At 39.8% G+C, this 16,637-nt stretch overlaps 1 protein-coding gene and 1 long non-coding RNA gene across 3 annotated transcripts in view; one reads left to right on the top strand and one right to left on the bottom strand.

The window, feature by feature from the left end:
- The window catches only part of LOC116653475, a 75,975-nt gene that overhangs the window by 34,062 nt on the left and 25,276 nt on the right, over positions 1–16,637 (top strand). The window lies entirely within an intron of this gene.
- LOC107314549 (mucin-5B) overlaps positions 15,416–16,637 on the bottom strand; it is a 40,635-nt gene continuing 39,413 nt past the window's right edge. For both annotated transcript variants that reach the window (XM_015863887.2, XM_015863888.2), the window contains 2 exons: positions 16,318–16,441; positions 15,416–15,789 (listed from right to left, as the gene is read on the bottom strand). In XM_015863887.2, coding sequence (XP_015719373.1) covers positions 15,615–15,789; positions 16,318–16,441 — 299 coding nt within the window. In that variant the 3' untranslated portion in view covers positions 15,416–15,614. The remainder of the gene's footprint in view (positions 15,790–16,317; positions 16,442–16,637) is intronic.

The following is a 16,637-nucleotide window of genomic DNA, read 5'->3' as shown; positions in this document are numbered from 1 at the left end:
CCAGCGGATAGAGAAGGCGAAGCAGAAGTAAATTTTGGTGATGCAGAAGCTTGTTTCTTGCTACAAACTAAAACTAAAAGATAAAATAATATGTGTATATTGAGAGGTGAATGTCCGTGATTACGAGGTAACAGATCCTGTACATGCTACAGCAGAGGTGCAACCTTTAGTGACCCATCAGTAGGACTAGCCAGATTTGTCCAGGGCTGCATAAGACTCACAGATGTGAATGTGATATCCTAATGTGATTTGGTGAGGGATAGAGAAGATGTGCAAGTCCTGAAAGTCAGGACTCCAGGAAGTGGCTTTTCTCATTTATGCCTCAGTCTATCTGCAAATAATCCATGGCTTGGAATGAGGTCCCTGGATAATGTGGATCACTGTGTGGCTGCTCTTTCAGCCCCACTATGCACCAAACACTCTTATCACATGGCTATGAAGCAGTTGGAATGCATGAATTTTTCTCAGAGAGTGCTCCCAGCCGGTGAAGAAAAGGAGAAAGGGCAGTGTGTGCAGACCTGTAAAACACTGCTGCCAAAGCTCCCTCCCTGCCCTCACCATGTATAGCTTTTTGTGCTGTATATAAAAAGGAAATGTGTTGACAAGTCTTACACCTAACTCAGGTTGCCATAAATCCCAAGCACACAGTGAGCTGGAGGTTCTGCAGAGCAGATGGTGCCTCTGTGGGTGGTGATGAGAAAGCAGCACTTGAACTATTTCAGAGCTTCTGAGAAAGGAGCTGTGCCAAGGAGATGTAACTATGGGACAAAGGGGAAAGCCAGCTGTAGAATCCTTATGTACCTGGGAAGCTTAAAGCCAAGTGGGTTCAATGTAGTGCCCAAAAGCGTCAGGCTGGGAACTGCTCCGTCTGTGAAATGCACAACCAAGATGCCGGTCTGCTTTCTTTATTTCACCTGCAGGAAGTTGAAAATCCTAGCCACATGGCAGCAGAGGGAAAATGTTATCACCGCCTTTGAAAGCCACAGGACATGGAACAGAGAGGGTTTTCCCCTTGGCTTGCATGCCAGGAGCAGTATGCAGCCTTGTTTTGTAAGAGGCACAAAAATCTTGTAGCACTGGAGAAGAAAATCTTAACTGCAAAAAATGGGAGAGCCGGGAATGTATTATACAGGAATGAGTCTAGCCAAAGTAAGCAAAATCTAAACAACCCACACTTCCCAAATTATCTTCCTTTCCTGCTTAATGCACTGTAAATGAAATTCAGTTGGACTTTTAACATTATTGTGGGCTGGATTTAATCCCATTTAAATTGTACATAGATAGGAATTGATGATAAAGCGATGCTGTTTGAACAAACAGCTCACTTCCTTTGCAGTAATTTCTGTTGTTAATGCATTAATAATGATAATCATGTACTGCATTAATAATAGTGCCTTTCTTCACTAAGAATCCTAACATACGTGTGAAATAAGACTGTGCTGTACATGTGCAGTCTTAACTGAAAACATCCAGCATCACAGCTCTTCCTGAAAATCATTCATTAAAACATAGGAAGATTATCTTTCCTACCAAATATTGCACTTTTAATACCCTTTCTGTTGTAAAAGTATGACTCTGCTCATTCCACTGTAGAACACTGTATAACACTGTAGAGTTATATTTTCACTGCTTTCATTCTGCCATTACTGTTGACACTTTGGGTGTGCAGAAAACAAGGTAAGACTTCATTGCTTAGACTTTTGTGAAGCAGGAAGGTTTCTGCTTTTTTTTTTTTTACCCAAGAAAGCTGTCTGAGGTCAGTTCTGGGTAGAAGACCCTAAATAGCACGTTTCTTACACCTAATCGTGTAATGGCACTAAGAAACTAATGGCAATAAGAAACTAATGGCACTTAGACTAGGTGTCTCAATTAGATGTAAGGATTATTCATTTATTTCTTTATGTAGATGAACAAAAGCTGTCTTAAATCTAACTCAGAAGGATAAAAAAGACTGTGGTCTAACTAAATATTCACTGATTTCTAGATAAAGAACCTTTGGCCTTCGTCATGCAGTAAACTTGCAAAACGCTTCCAGTTTTGTTTGGTTCCACTGCAAGAGTAATGTCAGAAACTAAAATGTAAGAACTGTTTAAAGGATCACAGTCTTTATTTAAATTTAAAAGTAAAAAGTTTCTGCAACAAACTTAAATGGAGTGGTTCTCTTACTGCTCAAGGTTTAAACAAGGGTGCTTTGGAGGAGTTAGAAATGGGGCAGTGAAATCCTTCCCACCAGGTATGACATTTCTTTGCAATGATGAATTTCATAGTTTCATAGTTTCATGTGGGTTGGAAGGGACCTTAGAGATCATCGAGTCCAGCCCCCGGGATTCAAGCCTCTGTGTAGCAGAGCGGCACTTCTACCACTTGCGCCACAGGGGGGATTCGAACTCCGGGCCCCAGTGGTTTTGAGAGTGGAATTGAGAGTGCCCCATCACTGCCTTTATCGTACAACCATAGAATGACTTGGATTGGAAGAGATCTCAAAGTTCAACTCGTTCCAAGCCCCCTGCCATGAGAAGGGTTGTGAGCTACTAGATCAGGCTACCCAGGATCCCATCCAACCTGGTTTCATGTCGAAACATCTCAGAATGGCAGGGATAAGTGTACAGAATCTGTGCTACTGCTAGAGAGTGCTGAGAATTTGTGTTTTTCCTTTTAAGATCTGTGACTATATTATCACTAGCCAAGATAGACAGTAGAAGTAATGAATATTGGCACTGTTCTTTAGCCTTGTGTCAAAATTTAATCAATCTCTTTACTTTTTGAAGTACATTTTTATGTATTAATTATCTTAAGGTTAGAATGCAAATTAAATTTATTGGCTTTCTTCACCAAATCTAAAGATTAGAAAGTAAGGAAAGGTGAAAGACTGATGTTAAATCAGTGCTAAAGAATGAAGTCAAATTGCAGTCAAGAAAATACCTCTCCAGCAAATCCAAACCAGAACACAAAACTTTTGTTGCCAAGAAATAAAAATGCCCATTTCTTAGTTAAATGTTTCAATAGTTAAAAGAATAAGGGGAAAAAATGGTGTCAGCTATAGCATTTTGTGTGTGGTTGATATAGTAGCAGTACAATTCATATGACTACTCCTTCCTGTGAGTTCACAGACTGACAATGTGGATATTATCTGCAGTTCAGGGCAACTAGACACAAATGCTTTGGCTACAGGAGCTGAGTCTATATGAGTGAGCAAAATGGAAATATGAATGCTGGCATCTATCCAGGATGCCAAATTGTTAATACTTCTACCTCTGCTAAAATTGCTTAAATGATGTAACATCCAGCATGTAAGGAAGAATGATAAATTCTGCCTGAGATCCCATTCTGTTCACAGGAGGTATGAAGAAACTTAGCAGCAGCAAATACATATCTCCACTATTATCAGCTCTTATGGTTGTGGAAAAGTAGGAGTGTACTTGAGGGGAGGTTGTAGTGAGCTGAGGGTCAGCCTCTTCTCTTGAGTATCCGGTGATAGGACTGGAGGGAATAGCTTCAAGCTGATCCAGGGGAGATTTAGGCTGGATGCCCACCACCCCACTGGGCAGCCCACTGCACTGCCTGACCACTAAATACTTTCCTGAAAGAGTGGTCAGGCAGTGCAGTGGGCTGCCCAGTGGGGTGGTGGAGTCACTGACCCTGGAGGCGGTCAAGGAATGTTTGGATGTTGTGTTGAGGGACATGATTTAGTGAGAATTATTGGTGATGCGTGGGTGGTTGGTCTGGGTGATCTTGTGGGTCTTTTCCACCCTTGATGATTCTGTGATTCTGTGATGCTCTACATGGCCAATAGTACAGCCCTTACTATCCTTCCCTTCCAACCCCTTATGAGCATCTCGTGATAAGACACCCTTACTCCCTCTGTGACTGTGTTACCACAGAATAAGCATTCGCTTGTAGGTGAAAGTAAATAGAAAAATGTTTTCTGAAGCTGGAAAGGGTGTCTTTTTCCAAGTTAGCTTTGTCCATAGACCACTCTCTATTTGCAGATAAGAGCAATCATCCAGAAAGCCAATCAGTGACAAGCAACAGTTTGAATTCGTACACACACCCTTAATCCAAATTCACTTCTGTGAGGAGATAAGCTTACAGTAAGTTTACTAATCAACCAGTATGAGTGGAGAAGGCAGAACAGGAGGTGTAATTTTGCTGCTCAGTTTATTTTCCATTATATACATTTGGTTTAAGTCAAAGGTAAAATAAGAGAAGTTCTCCTTTACTAATTTCCATCAGAAACGTTTCTCTTTTAATGAGTTAGCATTTGTTGGTAAACAGTCAAAAGCTGTGTCAAAAACACTGAACACATCAGTATGGGTTGATGTGCAATACATCTGACAAGCTTAGAGGCAAACTGTCCTGCAGCTATCCTAACATTTGGCTCTGCAGAGCCCAGTGATAACACATTGTCAATCATCAAAAGAAAGTGAATTCTTGTAATGCTATAAGGAATCGATAGTAAGGTCACCAGGAGGACCAGCTGTGGAGGCAGCTTGATGTAGCCTATCCCTTATTAAGTTTGTTGTTCAGGAACTTATTCAGATTGTGAAACTGAGGCATATTTCAAAAGGGAAGAGATGGGTCTATTATCTGCAGTGAAGCTGCTCCATAAGTCTCGGTCATTCTCACAGGAATTACCATGTTCATCAGACCTGGTTTGTCTCATTTGTGCTTTGTTAGCAATCCAAATGAACACAGGAAGATTCTTTTGGATCACTACATTTTTGTGGTATTGCCCCTTTTTTCTTTCACTGTATGTGTTTTGAGGAACAGGACTTTTTCAGCCTCATGTACATCATCTGCTGCTCCTCATTTAGCTCCTGTCACGCTGACACCACACGTGTACTAAACTAAATTAATTTATCTTTGATATCAAGCTCACTCACACATGATGAAAGACTTGGGATTGGACAGGGACAGGAAGAGGGTATACTCTATTGCCGTAAAAGTTGTTCAAAAGCACTTTTTCAGTTAGAGAACAAAGTTTTGTCTGGTAGCACTTTGCCTTGGATTCAGAAATGCAATGACTTCAAACTGTAGCTGCTTCTTTATAATTAACCAAGCACAGAAACTGAGCCCATGGAAATTGTACAGTAAACACTGCTGCTTACTGGCATGGTGGAAAGAACAATGAGAGCACAGAATCCCATGTTAAAACCTAAGAACAACACAATATACTGTATTTTGGGGGTGATTCCATTGTGCTAGTATATTTGATTTAAGGAGAAATGGGTGTTTTGGTCAACAGAGGAACAAATTCACCACTGCCATTATGTTCGGGCCCCTTTTCAGCTGTCCTAAGTACAGTGTTTGCTGAAGTCTGCCTGACCAGTTAGGCAGGAGGTAGGTTAGCTATGCTGCAGCAGACCTGTGAAAAACAATTTAATGATTTATTAGATCTATTGAATGCAGGTTTTGTAAAGCAAACACAGTCTATTGCAAGAACACCATTAGCAGCACATAGCAATTTGCTTCATTAATGTTCTCCTCTGACACCTCCCAAAGCATGTCAAAATACCACTGCAGTAGCACTTGGTCACACAGGCTGTGCTCTCCTTAAAAAAAGCATATGGCCAATCTAGGATGAAGGAGATGCAGTCATCTCCTTTACGGTATGAATAGACAAAGGGAGCCTCTGTTTTTGTGACTGAATTTCAAACAACAGATGAACCACAAAATAGAGGTGGTCGTACAAGCCTCCACATCTCCTTGTCAGGCCCAGAAAAGAAGGCCAAGTGACTTGGTTTAACTTCAGACCTTGAGATCTGCAGTGTTGTGATGAAAAGCAGGTCACGGATAAGATAAGCTGACATTCAGTGACATTGTTTCAATTAGAGTAGAAATTATAAAGCTAGCACTGGAAAAACGTGTGGCAGCTGGGTAAGGAACATTAGCACGGGATGTAAGCTGTGTAAATGTCCAGTTTGGCAATGCTCCTGGACATGCCTTTTGCAGCCATGGTATATGTCAAATCATATATTGAAAGGCAAGACAATGAAGTTTAACTTGGCTGATCGTATAGAAATATGTCAGCAGTCAAGAACATGTTGTTCAAACAGGGAAGATGGACTTGACTAATAAGCATCAACATGGTCCTCCTGACCTATGTCACTAACGTTCTTGTCTCTGGTCTACATGTGAATTTTTTTAAGAACCTCAAACAAAGCAAACTCTGAAGCTACCAGATCCCCTTTTGGCATCCAGAATAAATTATGGTTGATAATATCTCAAAAACCTGTTGATCTCCATCCTAAGCCCAATAGGTTTTTTTGCCTTTGCCATTCTGTAAGAAAAATTGTTTCAAAGCCTTTCAGTTTGACGGCTTACAAACTATATCTGATTTCCAGATTAAGGAAAAAGAAAAGCAAATGCCTTTGCAAAAGCTGTTGATCACTCCACCCACATTGTGTTGACTTTCTGGGTGTAGATGATGTGTGCACCAAAATATGCAAATTGGCTCTATATCCTTTACCTAAAAAAGCTCTCTCAACACCAGATGTTCTTGGTTCTCAACAAACATTATTATTTACAGTCATGAGGATTATGGTTGTATGCAAGAATTAGAAGAGCTAGAAAAAGAAATCATGAAATAACATGATTCGTATGCAGTCACATGGACGTATTACTAATGAATGTAATGCTTTATTGTAAACAAATGATTAATTCTCTCTTAACACAGGTGGATTTTGTTTTCTTATTTCTTTCCTTCATGACAGTTATAATGACTTGAGCTAATTTTGTCCTAGTTTATGCTAGCCTAAGAAAAAACAGAAAAGCACCCAGTAACATCTGCAATAGAAATATAACATTGCTTCAAATGGACTTTAAGGATAAAATAATGAGCAATACTTAATATTTTCTCTCCACATGCACGTGCTATGCTAAAACTGATGCAAAGAAAACCATGAAAAGATAATAAGACATTCCATAACTAATTGCATAAATGCATTAGGAGGAGGATGTCAGTAGACTCTGGTGCAAGCAGAAGAAAAAAGATACACAACCTATGGGGAAATTAGAAATTATGTCTAAAAGAATGAAGAAGTATTTAAGAGTAATTTAGTATAGCTTTAATAATTAAAATAAAATTCTTATGGTCCTGAACATCCATTAATGAAATGGAAGGCCTTTGAGTATTTTATCTTCAGGACTAATTTAAAACTCATTTTTCTCCATGTTATCCTTACATCCAAAACTCATTTCCGGTAAATGACAAACACATTTATCTGGGACTGACATATGGTTGGCCTCTACTCCCAGGTAACAGTGATAGGACAAGAGGGAATGGCCTCAGGCTGTGCCAGGGGAGGTTCAAGTTGGCTGTTGGGAAACATTTCTTCTCAGAAAGTATGTGAGGAACTGGCAAAGGCTGCTCAGGGTGGTGGTGGAGTCACCATCCCTGGAGGTGTTTGAGAACCATAGTGTGGTGCTGAGGGATGTGGCTCAGTGGGCATGGTGAGGTGGGCTGACGATTGGACTTGGTGATCTTAGATGTCTTTTTGAACCTTAATGATTCAACAATTCTGTGGTCGAACAATGGATTTTTTCCTTCAAGTTTCACATCAGTGGTTGCGGCTTAGCCTCTATCAAAACATGAGAATGGGTCTTGGCGCTATGAAGTGTAATATGAATTTTTAGCTTTTAATTGTTCTGATGATTGTGTTGCTACAATTGTTCTCTCTTAATACTGTGAAAGAAAGATCAAGGCCTGCCAGAATGAATGAAATAACGATTTATGAAGTTTCACTTATGGAATGTTGACAGTACCCCTGGTACAATTTCAAAGCCAAAGCACAAATAATACTATGAATACAGCAATATAATAATCTAATCTAAGTCAAACAGTTTTAAAGAAAATGACTTCTGGAATTTTTTTCCATCTTGGCAGTTTGTCTCATTTAAAAATACTGCAGATGGTTCAGATGAAGGTTATTTTCTGAGACAGTATTGCAAAGCTTTTCTCAAAGAAAAGCAAGATGTATGTAAAATCAGCTGAACAAACACCTGTTTGTTGGACTGTGCTTCCATAGAGAGAAAAAGCACTTGCTGAAGGCTGCAGGGAACCCTCTTTGGAGGAGGAGATGGCTCTTTCCCTCACAGTAACTGCACAGCCTTGGTGGGGAGAAGGCTCGGGAGGACAAATGGAGCTAGAGGCGTGTNAGCATCTGGGTTTTTTTTGTTGGCTTTTTTGTTTGTTTGTTTGCTTGTTTTTTGCACAGGAGAGCCCCTTTTTGCTTTAAAAACATTCCACTTCAGCAAATGGGTTAGCTGGGGATCCTGTCACACCATGTTTGTCACATCACCACACCACTTTCCATGTCAGCTCATACCAAATACCAGATTCAGGGAGAGAAAAGGCTTTTCTCACTCTGCGATCCTGCTGGTACAAGCATTAATTTCACTCTAAGGATTGTCCTGAGCCACCCCATCTCTCCAGCTATGATGTGAACTGAAAACATAATTAATTTGTATTTCCTTCAAGGCAGGCTGTGCTGCTGAAGCACGACCTGCTAGTCCAGTTAGGATCCATTAACAACAAAGATTATATATTTCAATGTTCACTCTGTTGCTTTGACTGTGGGAACAAGGAGAAACGGTTCTTAATTACTAATAATCCTTTGCATGCATTATTGACAGTCTGTTTTGTTCACATAGTTGGAGCCTGTGGTGTTTTACTTGTTCCGTGTACAAAATATTTATCTTTGCTGATGGTAATGAAAGCTTTTTTACTTATTGTCTTGTTAGGAGAATCTTTCTGGTTCAAAAATAGCCCACCCAATGAGGAAAATGAAAAACTAAAAATGTAGTTCATTTTCAAACCTGTATTACTGCAGTTAAAATAATTTTTTAAAAAGTTCCTGATTTATCCCAGATATATACACTAGAAGCTAGGAAGAGAATCAGGCCAGAGATATTGAATTTAGATTCATATTCTTCATATTCTTCAATTCATACTGAATTGAAAATTTAAAGTGATTCAGTACCAGTGAGATACAAGCACACTGTGGGACTCGCAGTCTCTTTCACAGGGATGAATGTGTTCATCAAACAAAACAATGACCTATTTCTTTAGGATTTTTGTAGAACAATTTTGTTGTCGAGTGCCATGATATCCACTAGGTTGATCTATGTGGCATTAGCACTGATCTCTGTTCTAGTGACAGTGACAGGGCCCAAGGGAACAGCATGGAGCTGCCACAGGGGAGGGTCAGGTGGGGGTTAGAAAAATGTTCTGCATCAGAGAACCAGTGGCGTGGAACAGGCTCCCTGGGGCAGTGTGTGGCATGGCCGCAAGCTGCTGGAGTTCAAGGAGCATTTGGACGCTGCTCTCAGACTTAGAGTTTGTATTTCCCATGGTACTTTGTATAGCCAGTAGTTGGACTTAAAGCTCCTTGAGGGTCCCTTCCAACTTGGGACATTGTTGTCATATGACCCTATGATACTCATGTCTGGGATGCAAAGAAAATGCTTTCACTGAGTCTTCACTCTGAAGTGAAAAATCAATTGCAAACCACTTAATTCATTAGTTAATAGTAAAAACAAAAGGGAAGTTGAGCATTCTTGTTATACATTGCTCTGAAAGCAAAATATGAGACTGCTGGGAAATTTTTTTTTTTTAATTTTTTTTTTTTTCTCAGATGTTTTTCCACTCATTGATCTTGAAGGAGGGAAAGGTGAACTAATAGGCATAGCTCCTGTTTCTGCCAGAAATCTTTGTATGACCAGTAATTGAATACCTAATTATCCAATTATGCAAGTGTGGATGTAGGGTGAGAATGTGCCTGAAACTGCTTTTCATTTTAGGAAGGCTTAAAGAATCACTATTATAATACAGTGTGAGCAGAACTGCACAGATTAGAAAATGCCACTGAATTAACTACTTGTTGCTGGAAGTGCACAGATATCCAACCATATTCACTTGGCACTGGAAAAGAAGAACACCTACAGGGATGTGACTCGGCTAACCTGGTTCTCATTAAATGGCCTCTAGATGTGCACTTCATCACACAGAGTGAGTATAGCAGACTATAGTGATTCTTTGAAGGGTCTCCCAAGTCTGTTCATTTAGGAAGGGCACGATGAATGTGGCAACTCCTGAGAATTTTCCTGGGTAGCAGTAAAGAAAGATGAGTTTACGATTTATACCACATTCAGGGAAAATCTTTTCCATGCCTGGGCTGAAAAAAGAAAGTGGAACTTGGAGATCTAGAATTAAGTTGGAGAACTTGGGGAAGTAAAGAGAAGCAAATCTAAGGGAAAATCCAATTCCACTCAATTAAGTGGCAGCATAGAGCAATGATTTGCTGGCATGGCTACATGGCACTGCAGTAGCCTTTTGTTTGTAGAACAATGCTCCCCAAGGGTCAGATTAAACTCTGGTTTTAAGCCAGAATTTTATGGTATAGCAGGAAATGGATTGATCAATACTGAAAAATGTCTGGATACACAAAGGAATGAGGACAAGAAGCTGTAAAGGAGTGGCAAGGGACTTGCCTCACAACTACCTTTGAACAGCAGTGTAGGGAGAGATGGTGACACAGAAAAAGAGACATTTCAGAGCTTGAACACTTCCTCAGTGATCTTTGGAAATTCAAGCCAAATTAACTGACATATAAAACACATGGAAATGGCAACAAACTTCCTGTAATCCCTTTTTGATTTGCAGAAGTGGTGCTAAGAGACACTGAGGTTGTTCAAAATGTCTCACTCTGTAGCATGTGTGAGGATAAGGACAATTACAACAAACGACATTAAAATAAAACACACACACAAAAAAAGTTACATGAGCACTATGAACACTAAAGGTAAGTGAGATGAAACCCACCCCAAAGAATATACTGAATATGATGATATTGTTCTCAGTATCATTCTTGTGGACATATGGGTGAAAGAAACTTTCACTAAAAGACCTGAGGATGGTTGTGATGTTCAAGGTAGGACACAGAGCTGTAAGAATTGAATTAGATTTCTGAGGTGCTTCTCAATAGAAATATATATATTGATATATCTATTAATCAGCTTCTTATATTGCTTTTGAGGATTTAGACAGTGTAGAGCTATACTTATCTTAGACTGCCTATGAAGTCAAGAGTTAGGTGAGAGCACTTCCAGGAGACAGATGAACTCATAGGTGAAGAGCATATTAATTATCAGTAACTACACTGAAAGTTTACAGTGCCTCAGGTCTCAGTTTAGATGCATATTTATTTTGCCTGAAGGTACGTGAGATGAACTATGGTCTAGCTACCTTGTCTTACTACCAGCCAGTCGTATCTGTGGGGGACTTCACTGGATAGGTTCCTCTGGAGGATCACAGTTAAAAAATTTCCTTCCCAACAAGAAGATTATTTTAAAAACAGAACTTCACAGAAAGCAAAGGTGAAGCTTGGGTGAAGTGGGGCTCTCTGTAAACAGAACATTCAACTTAGATTGACAGGATACCACCAAACAGATTCCCTCAATAAAAATAAATAAATAAATAAAAATGAAATTAATTGATTAATTAAAGCCAGTATCAATTAAACTATCCTAGAGATGGAAAGTTTGTTATCATAGCTAGAGAAGCATAAAGTCCCTAAGAAACTTAAACTTTGCAGCTTCCTGCTCTAACATTGGTCTGCTTTTGACACAGAGCCAATTTGCCAGGCATACATTTGAGGGTGCTGCTTTACTAAGAGAGGAACTGTTGTTGTCAAAGAATTAAACTGATGTAAGAATGGCCTTGTACAGAGTAAACTGATACTTAAAACCCATTGTTGCCCTGAAGATATTATATAATCAGATCTTTTGAAGTGTAAAAACCAGAAAGATTTTCACAAGTGATACCTTTATTTTGGTGGCTTTGGAAAATTGTCACACTTCTTTCTTGTGGTTCATGTTTGGGATGCCTGACAGGCACAAGTGTGGCACCTTCAGACTCACAAATGAAATGTTATATGCCAGTGCAAAAATTTTTATGAACTGAATTGTTACAGTTGGATAAAAGAGGGCCCTACCGTCATCCTTATCTGTGATCAGAAAGAAAATAAAAACAAGGCCAAGAACGTGTACTTGGGCACACAGATCAGTAGAAGAGTCAGACACAACACTCTCCCAATGCTTGTCTCCCCTGTACTTGTAAGGTGATTCACTGAATTTGCCATGCCACTTTCTTTTCTAGTTTGGTACTAATCAGGTTACTTTCCTAAGTCATACTTTAGACAGTCCTTTTCACATTTACATTACAAATTTCTCATTCTAATTGCTAAGCTGTTGCACTGAAAGAAAATAGTTGCAGCATTCTTTTAAACAATCCCCTCTGTATTAGAGGGCATGTACAGTTCACGGTCTTTGTTTTCAACTCAAGATTACAGATACCATAATGGACTGATATTGATACAGCTCACTGTAGATAAAACTAGTGGTCTGATTCTGCAGGCAAGGGATTCACTCAATGGAAAAGTATGTGAAAGAACAGTGCCTCTACTCAAATAAGTACTCAGAGCAGACCATTAGTTCTCTTGTCCTCTTTGCAAACTCTGACAACTGTTAACAAAACCCAAACAAAAAATTAGCTAAACTAAACCACATGAAAATGGGAATTCAGTTTACCAAGCCACCTACCCAATAGGCAAATCAGAGTTCACATTGTAATGGCTCAGTTCACATCAGTGACATGATAATGTCTCTTTGGACTTGTTCAGCTGACACAAGGCAGTATCTCTGGCAAATATTTATTTTAGTAATATGGGACAATACACTTCCTGGTATTTTTTTCTCAGAACTGCTCAACAAATGGGAGTAGTACCATCCTCTCATAATAAGAAAAGAACAGATACAAGCTAAAGCCAGTTCAGCCCTGGCTTGACTGGCTCATCTGAAGGGTGGTTCTCCTGGGGCTACCCTAGTAAAATGGATGCCAATGCAAAGAGTCCACACAGAATGGAAGAAACAGTACTTGGAGCAATGCCATTGATTTTTCTTGCATTATGCTGTGGAAATGTTTGACTTGCAGATTGGTCACTAGCTGGATGAGGTTTTCTGAGGCTACAAATGAGTGGCTGAGCATGCACGTATGAGAAATAGCTGCACAGATTTTTCTGGGAGAGCGGCTATGGTCATATCTTGGTCAATTCTGGTCATACCCCACAGGCCAAGTGGGGCTTTCGGGCTGATTTTTCTTCCTGTGTCTTTGTGCACGTGGGGTGAGGTGTTGGGGTGTTTTTTTGGAGTGTTTGGCTCATTGACTCTCTCTGAGCTGAGGAATCTGAAAATTTTCATTAAAGTGACTTCACCTTGCTGCCCACGTCTTATCCAACTAGGACTCTACTAAAATAAAGTAGCTAAATAGCTAAAATAATTTCATGTACTTGCCTTACCGAAAAAGCAAAAAAAAAAAAAAAAAAAAAAAAAAAAAAAAAAAAAAAAAAAAGAACAGGAAAAATAAGCCTTTCAACCTATGGCATTCTCAGTTTCTGGGTAAAGTCTCAGTACCGGTAAAACATACAGGAGAATGGACTTCTATGTGTACCTAAGATTAATTTGTGTTTTACGCCCTTCTCCCATCTGAAGATAAAGCAGAAAGGGAAAGGGTTTCTCCTAGTATTCTAGCTGAGCAGTCCTATTGAGAATGATTGGTTTCCAGAGCTTAAATGAGTTTATATCTGAATACTTACGTCTGTTTAGTCTTCTGGTGACAAAACCACTCAGGAATGATTTCTTCCCCTCAGGGAAAGGGAAGGAGGAAGGAAAGGAGTGTTCTTCTTCCTTGCTGCTGTTCTTTGCATTGCTAAAGTGGGCCTGTGCTTGATTTTTATCAGTAAGAACATTATCTGCGCTAACGTGCAATTTATACATGAGCCTCAGTTGCCAGCAAGTGCAGCACATGCCTTCCAAGGGAGTTGCATTGCACTGATGTTTATCTGAATTATTTGAGGATTTCTATCATTTATACTCAAACTGGTCCATTGACTACAACAGAAGTTGGGAACAGAAGATTAAGTTGTAATTTGTTACCAGCACAAACATCGTGCTGAATTTTTTTGCTGACATTTACCAGAGAAGACTGCACTATGTTATTCCCATTGCAATCAACTGTTCCCATTGCTATTGTTAGGAACACCCAGACTCTCTTTCACTGTTTTTAAAGAAACAAAAGAATGACAAAAGATGAAATAGGCCTCCTCTGACTTCAGCTGTTTCGTCTGACTACAGTGGCTCTTAAAATACCCCGTGCTGCAAAATTGGTGCCTTTCCTAAGGCTTCTAACACACCATTGTCAGGAGGAGACACATCATTCCAGAAAGGGGATGGAGAACTAGTTAAGTAGTTACTAGTTAAAACCAGCTGTGCTTAATCCCACATAAACATAATGTGGGTTGCTCTGTTCATCTCTGTGATGATCAAATAAGCATGGACCTATGGCATAGGGATGAAGAAAAAAGTTATATCATTCAATTCCTATGCCTATTCAAAGTCAAGGATTCCAGTAGTTTAAGATTGGTTACACCATACTGAGACAGCATGCTTGAAATTAACCTGACATCAACTACAATGGTTAATTATGAAAAAAAAATTAAATAAGAAATTGGACCTCAGTAGCTGCAGCATTTAAAAATGGAAAACTAAAAGTTAGTGTACGTGCTAGCTGCTGTGTCAGTTCAAAACTGTGCCCTCCAAAACAGCACCCAAACCCCTGCTCAGCAGGCTGCATGTCAGTGTGCTCTTAAGTCCAGGTCCTTAGTCCTCTTTCAGGTCACAAAAAGCCCAAATTGCTCAAGCAGCAAAAATGTCTGCCTAACCTGCATGCTCTGAAGATATCGCTGAGTTATTTTGACCCCTGTCCAGATAAAGTACTGTTACCTACACCCTGTCTCATAGAACGTGCTGAGAGTAAATTGCTTTTAACATAAGTCATAATCTTGCAAGGAGCAATAGATCAGAACATCAGCCTCTCACACCAGACACACAGCTTGAAGTTTAGTGTTGGCTAATAATGAAAAACAAAAAAAAAAAACAGTGAGAGGATGTGAATATATTAATACTGTAGTGTGCACTTAAAGTGTGTTTTTACACTCCTGATGTAGTGCTTGCTGTGTAGAAGTTAAAAGGTGCATTGCTTTCCTCCACCGACCTTGATTTTGTTGCCAAAGTAGGCCCAGGACCACAGGGGAGCAGATCACCAATGTGCCCCTGTGCTGAGACCTGCATCTCCAACTGAACCACCCCAGTAGAAGTGATTGCTGTTCCCCTTCTAAGGGAAATCAGTTGAAGCATCTCATCATGATTTTGCAGTGTCCACTTTCTTCAGGCAGGACTTTTGAAAGGCATGAGCTTTCTCTGGAGTGCCTTGTGATAACCTTGGTTTATACACCACTGCGGGATTAAAGCCATTATCCCCCTAGGTCCTTCAGCAGCATCACTGAAACAAGAGAACAAGTTCTCTTTGAAATGCGGTTTATTCTACAAGCATTTAGAGCAAAATCTTTAGCTTATTTCCATAATTGCATAAAATACCAGAAAGAAAAGGCACAGGAGAGAAGTACAGTCACTTGAAGGTTAATCACGGCTATTTTCTAAACTACCCACTTGCTAGAGAAGCATGAAATGGGAGCTGAAATTCCTCCTTTAGTTTATGCTCATGTTCTCCTCCTTGGACACTTGGTTTCTACACATCCGCATTCATCCACGTGCACATATGTGAATTTGAGTGTCTTATGCTCAGAGCAAACCAGTTCCACCTTCTCTATGTGGCTCTTTTTTTCATGGCAGCAAATGCATTTATGTTCCATTTCATTGTTCTCAAAGGAATACCTATAGAAATGATATTTGCACATCAGTACACCAGTTGTTTTCTTCCTAAACCAATCTGTATTTACCACTCTGAACAGAGGTACTTCAAATGAGCAAAGGAACAAAATTTACTATCTGTTGTTCTGAATATTCATAACAAGATTTCCCCAGGATGCTACTCGCCATGCAGGGTCAGATCCTCTGAAATCAGTGAGGAAGGCACCAAAAACTTGGGGGATTTGGGATTTAACCCCTTTGTGGCAACATAGAAATGAACAATTCATGCAGAGGAGACCAAAGAACAGAAAAAACCTCCATCAAACCCCAGAGCTGTGAAAAAAATGAGTAAGAACAGGAAATTAATAAATTAAATGGTCTTTTCTCAGAGGGGCCTATTTTCATGACTAAGATAAGGGCACTCCTATTGCACCAAGGACGTTTTGTCACGTTGCTAACAGCTGCTGCTCTGCACACCCAGTTTCCCAACCAAGAAATTTCTTTAAACAAGAAGCCAGGAAGACCAGACACAGAAAATGGTTTCCTACTTACACAGAATAGGTACTACACGTCCCTTCGCAGAAGGGCACTGGGACTGGAGCTGCAGACTTGCAGTGCTTGTGAACAATGTGCTGCTCCTTCACACTGCGTTTGCATTTATGTGGCAGGTCAATACCTGTGGGGGAGAACGTTGCTGTTAGACTTCTTCAGATGGCGGAGTAAATGAAATTTGGAAAGGTATCTGCTGAGAAGCCAAGGGCAGATTGTTCTACTAAAACATCTTGTAGTTTAAAAGCAATATATAACAAAACATGCAGTACACATACAAAACCAAAAAAACAACACAAGAAAAAACAAAGAGCATACAAGGA

This window comes from Coturnix japonica, chromosome 5 (genome assembly GCF_001577835.2).
Source record: "Coturnix japonica isolate 7356 chromosome 5, Coturnix japonica 2.1, whole genome shotgun sequence".
Taxonomy (NCBI): domain Eukaryota; kingdom Metazoa; phylum Chordata; class Aves; order Galliformes; family Phasianidae; genus Coturnix; species Coturnix japonica.
This window is presented reverse-complemented; position numbering and strand designations above follow the sequence as displayed.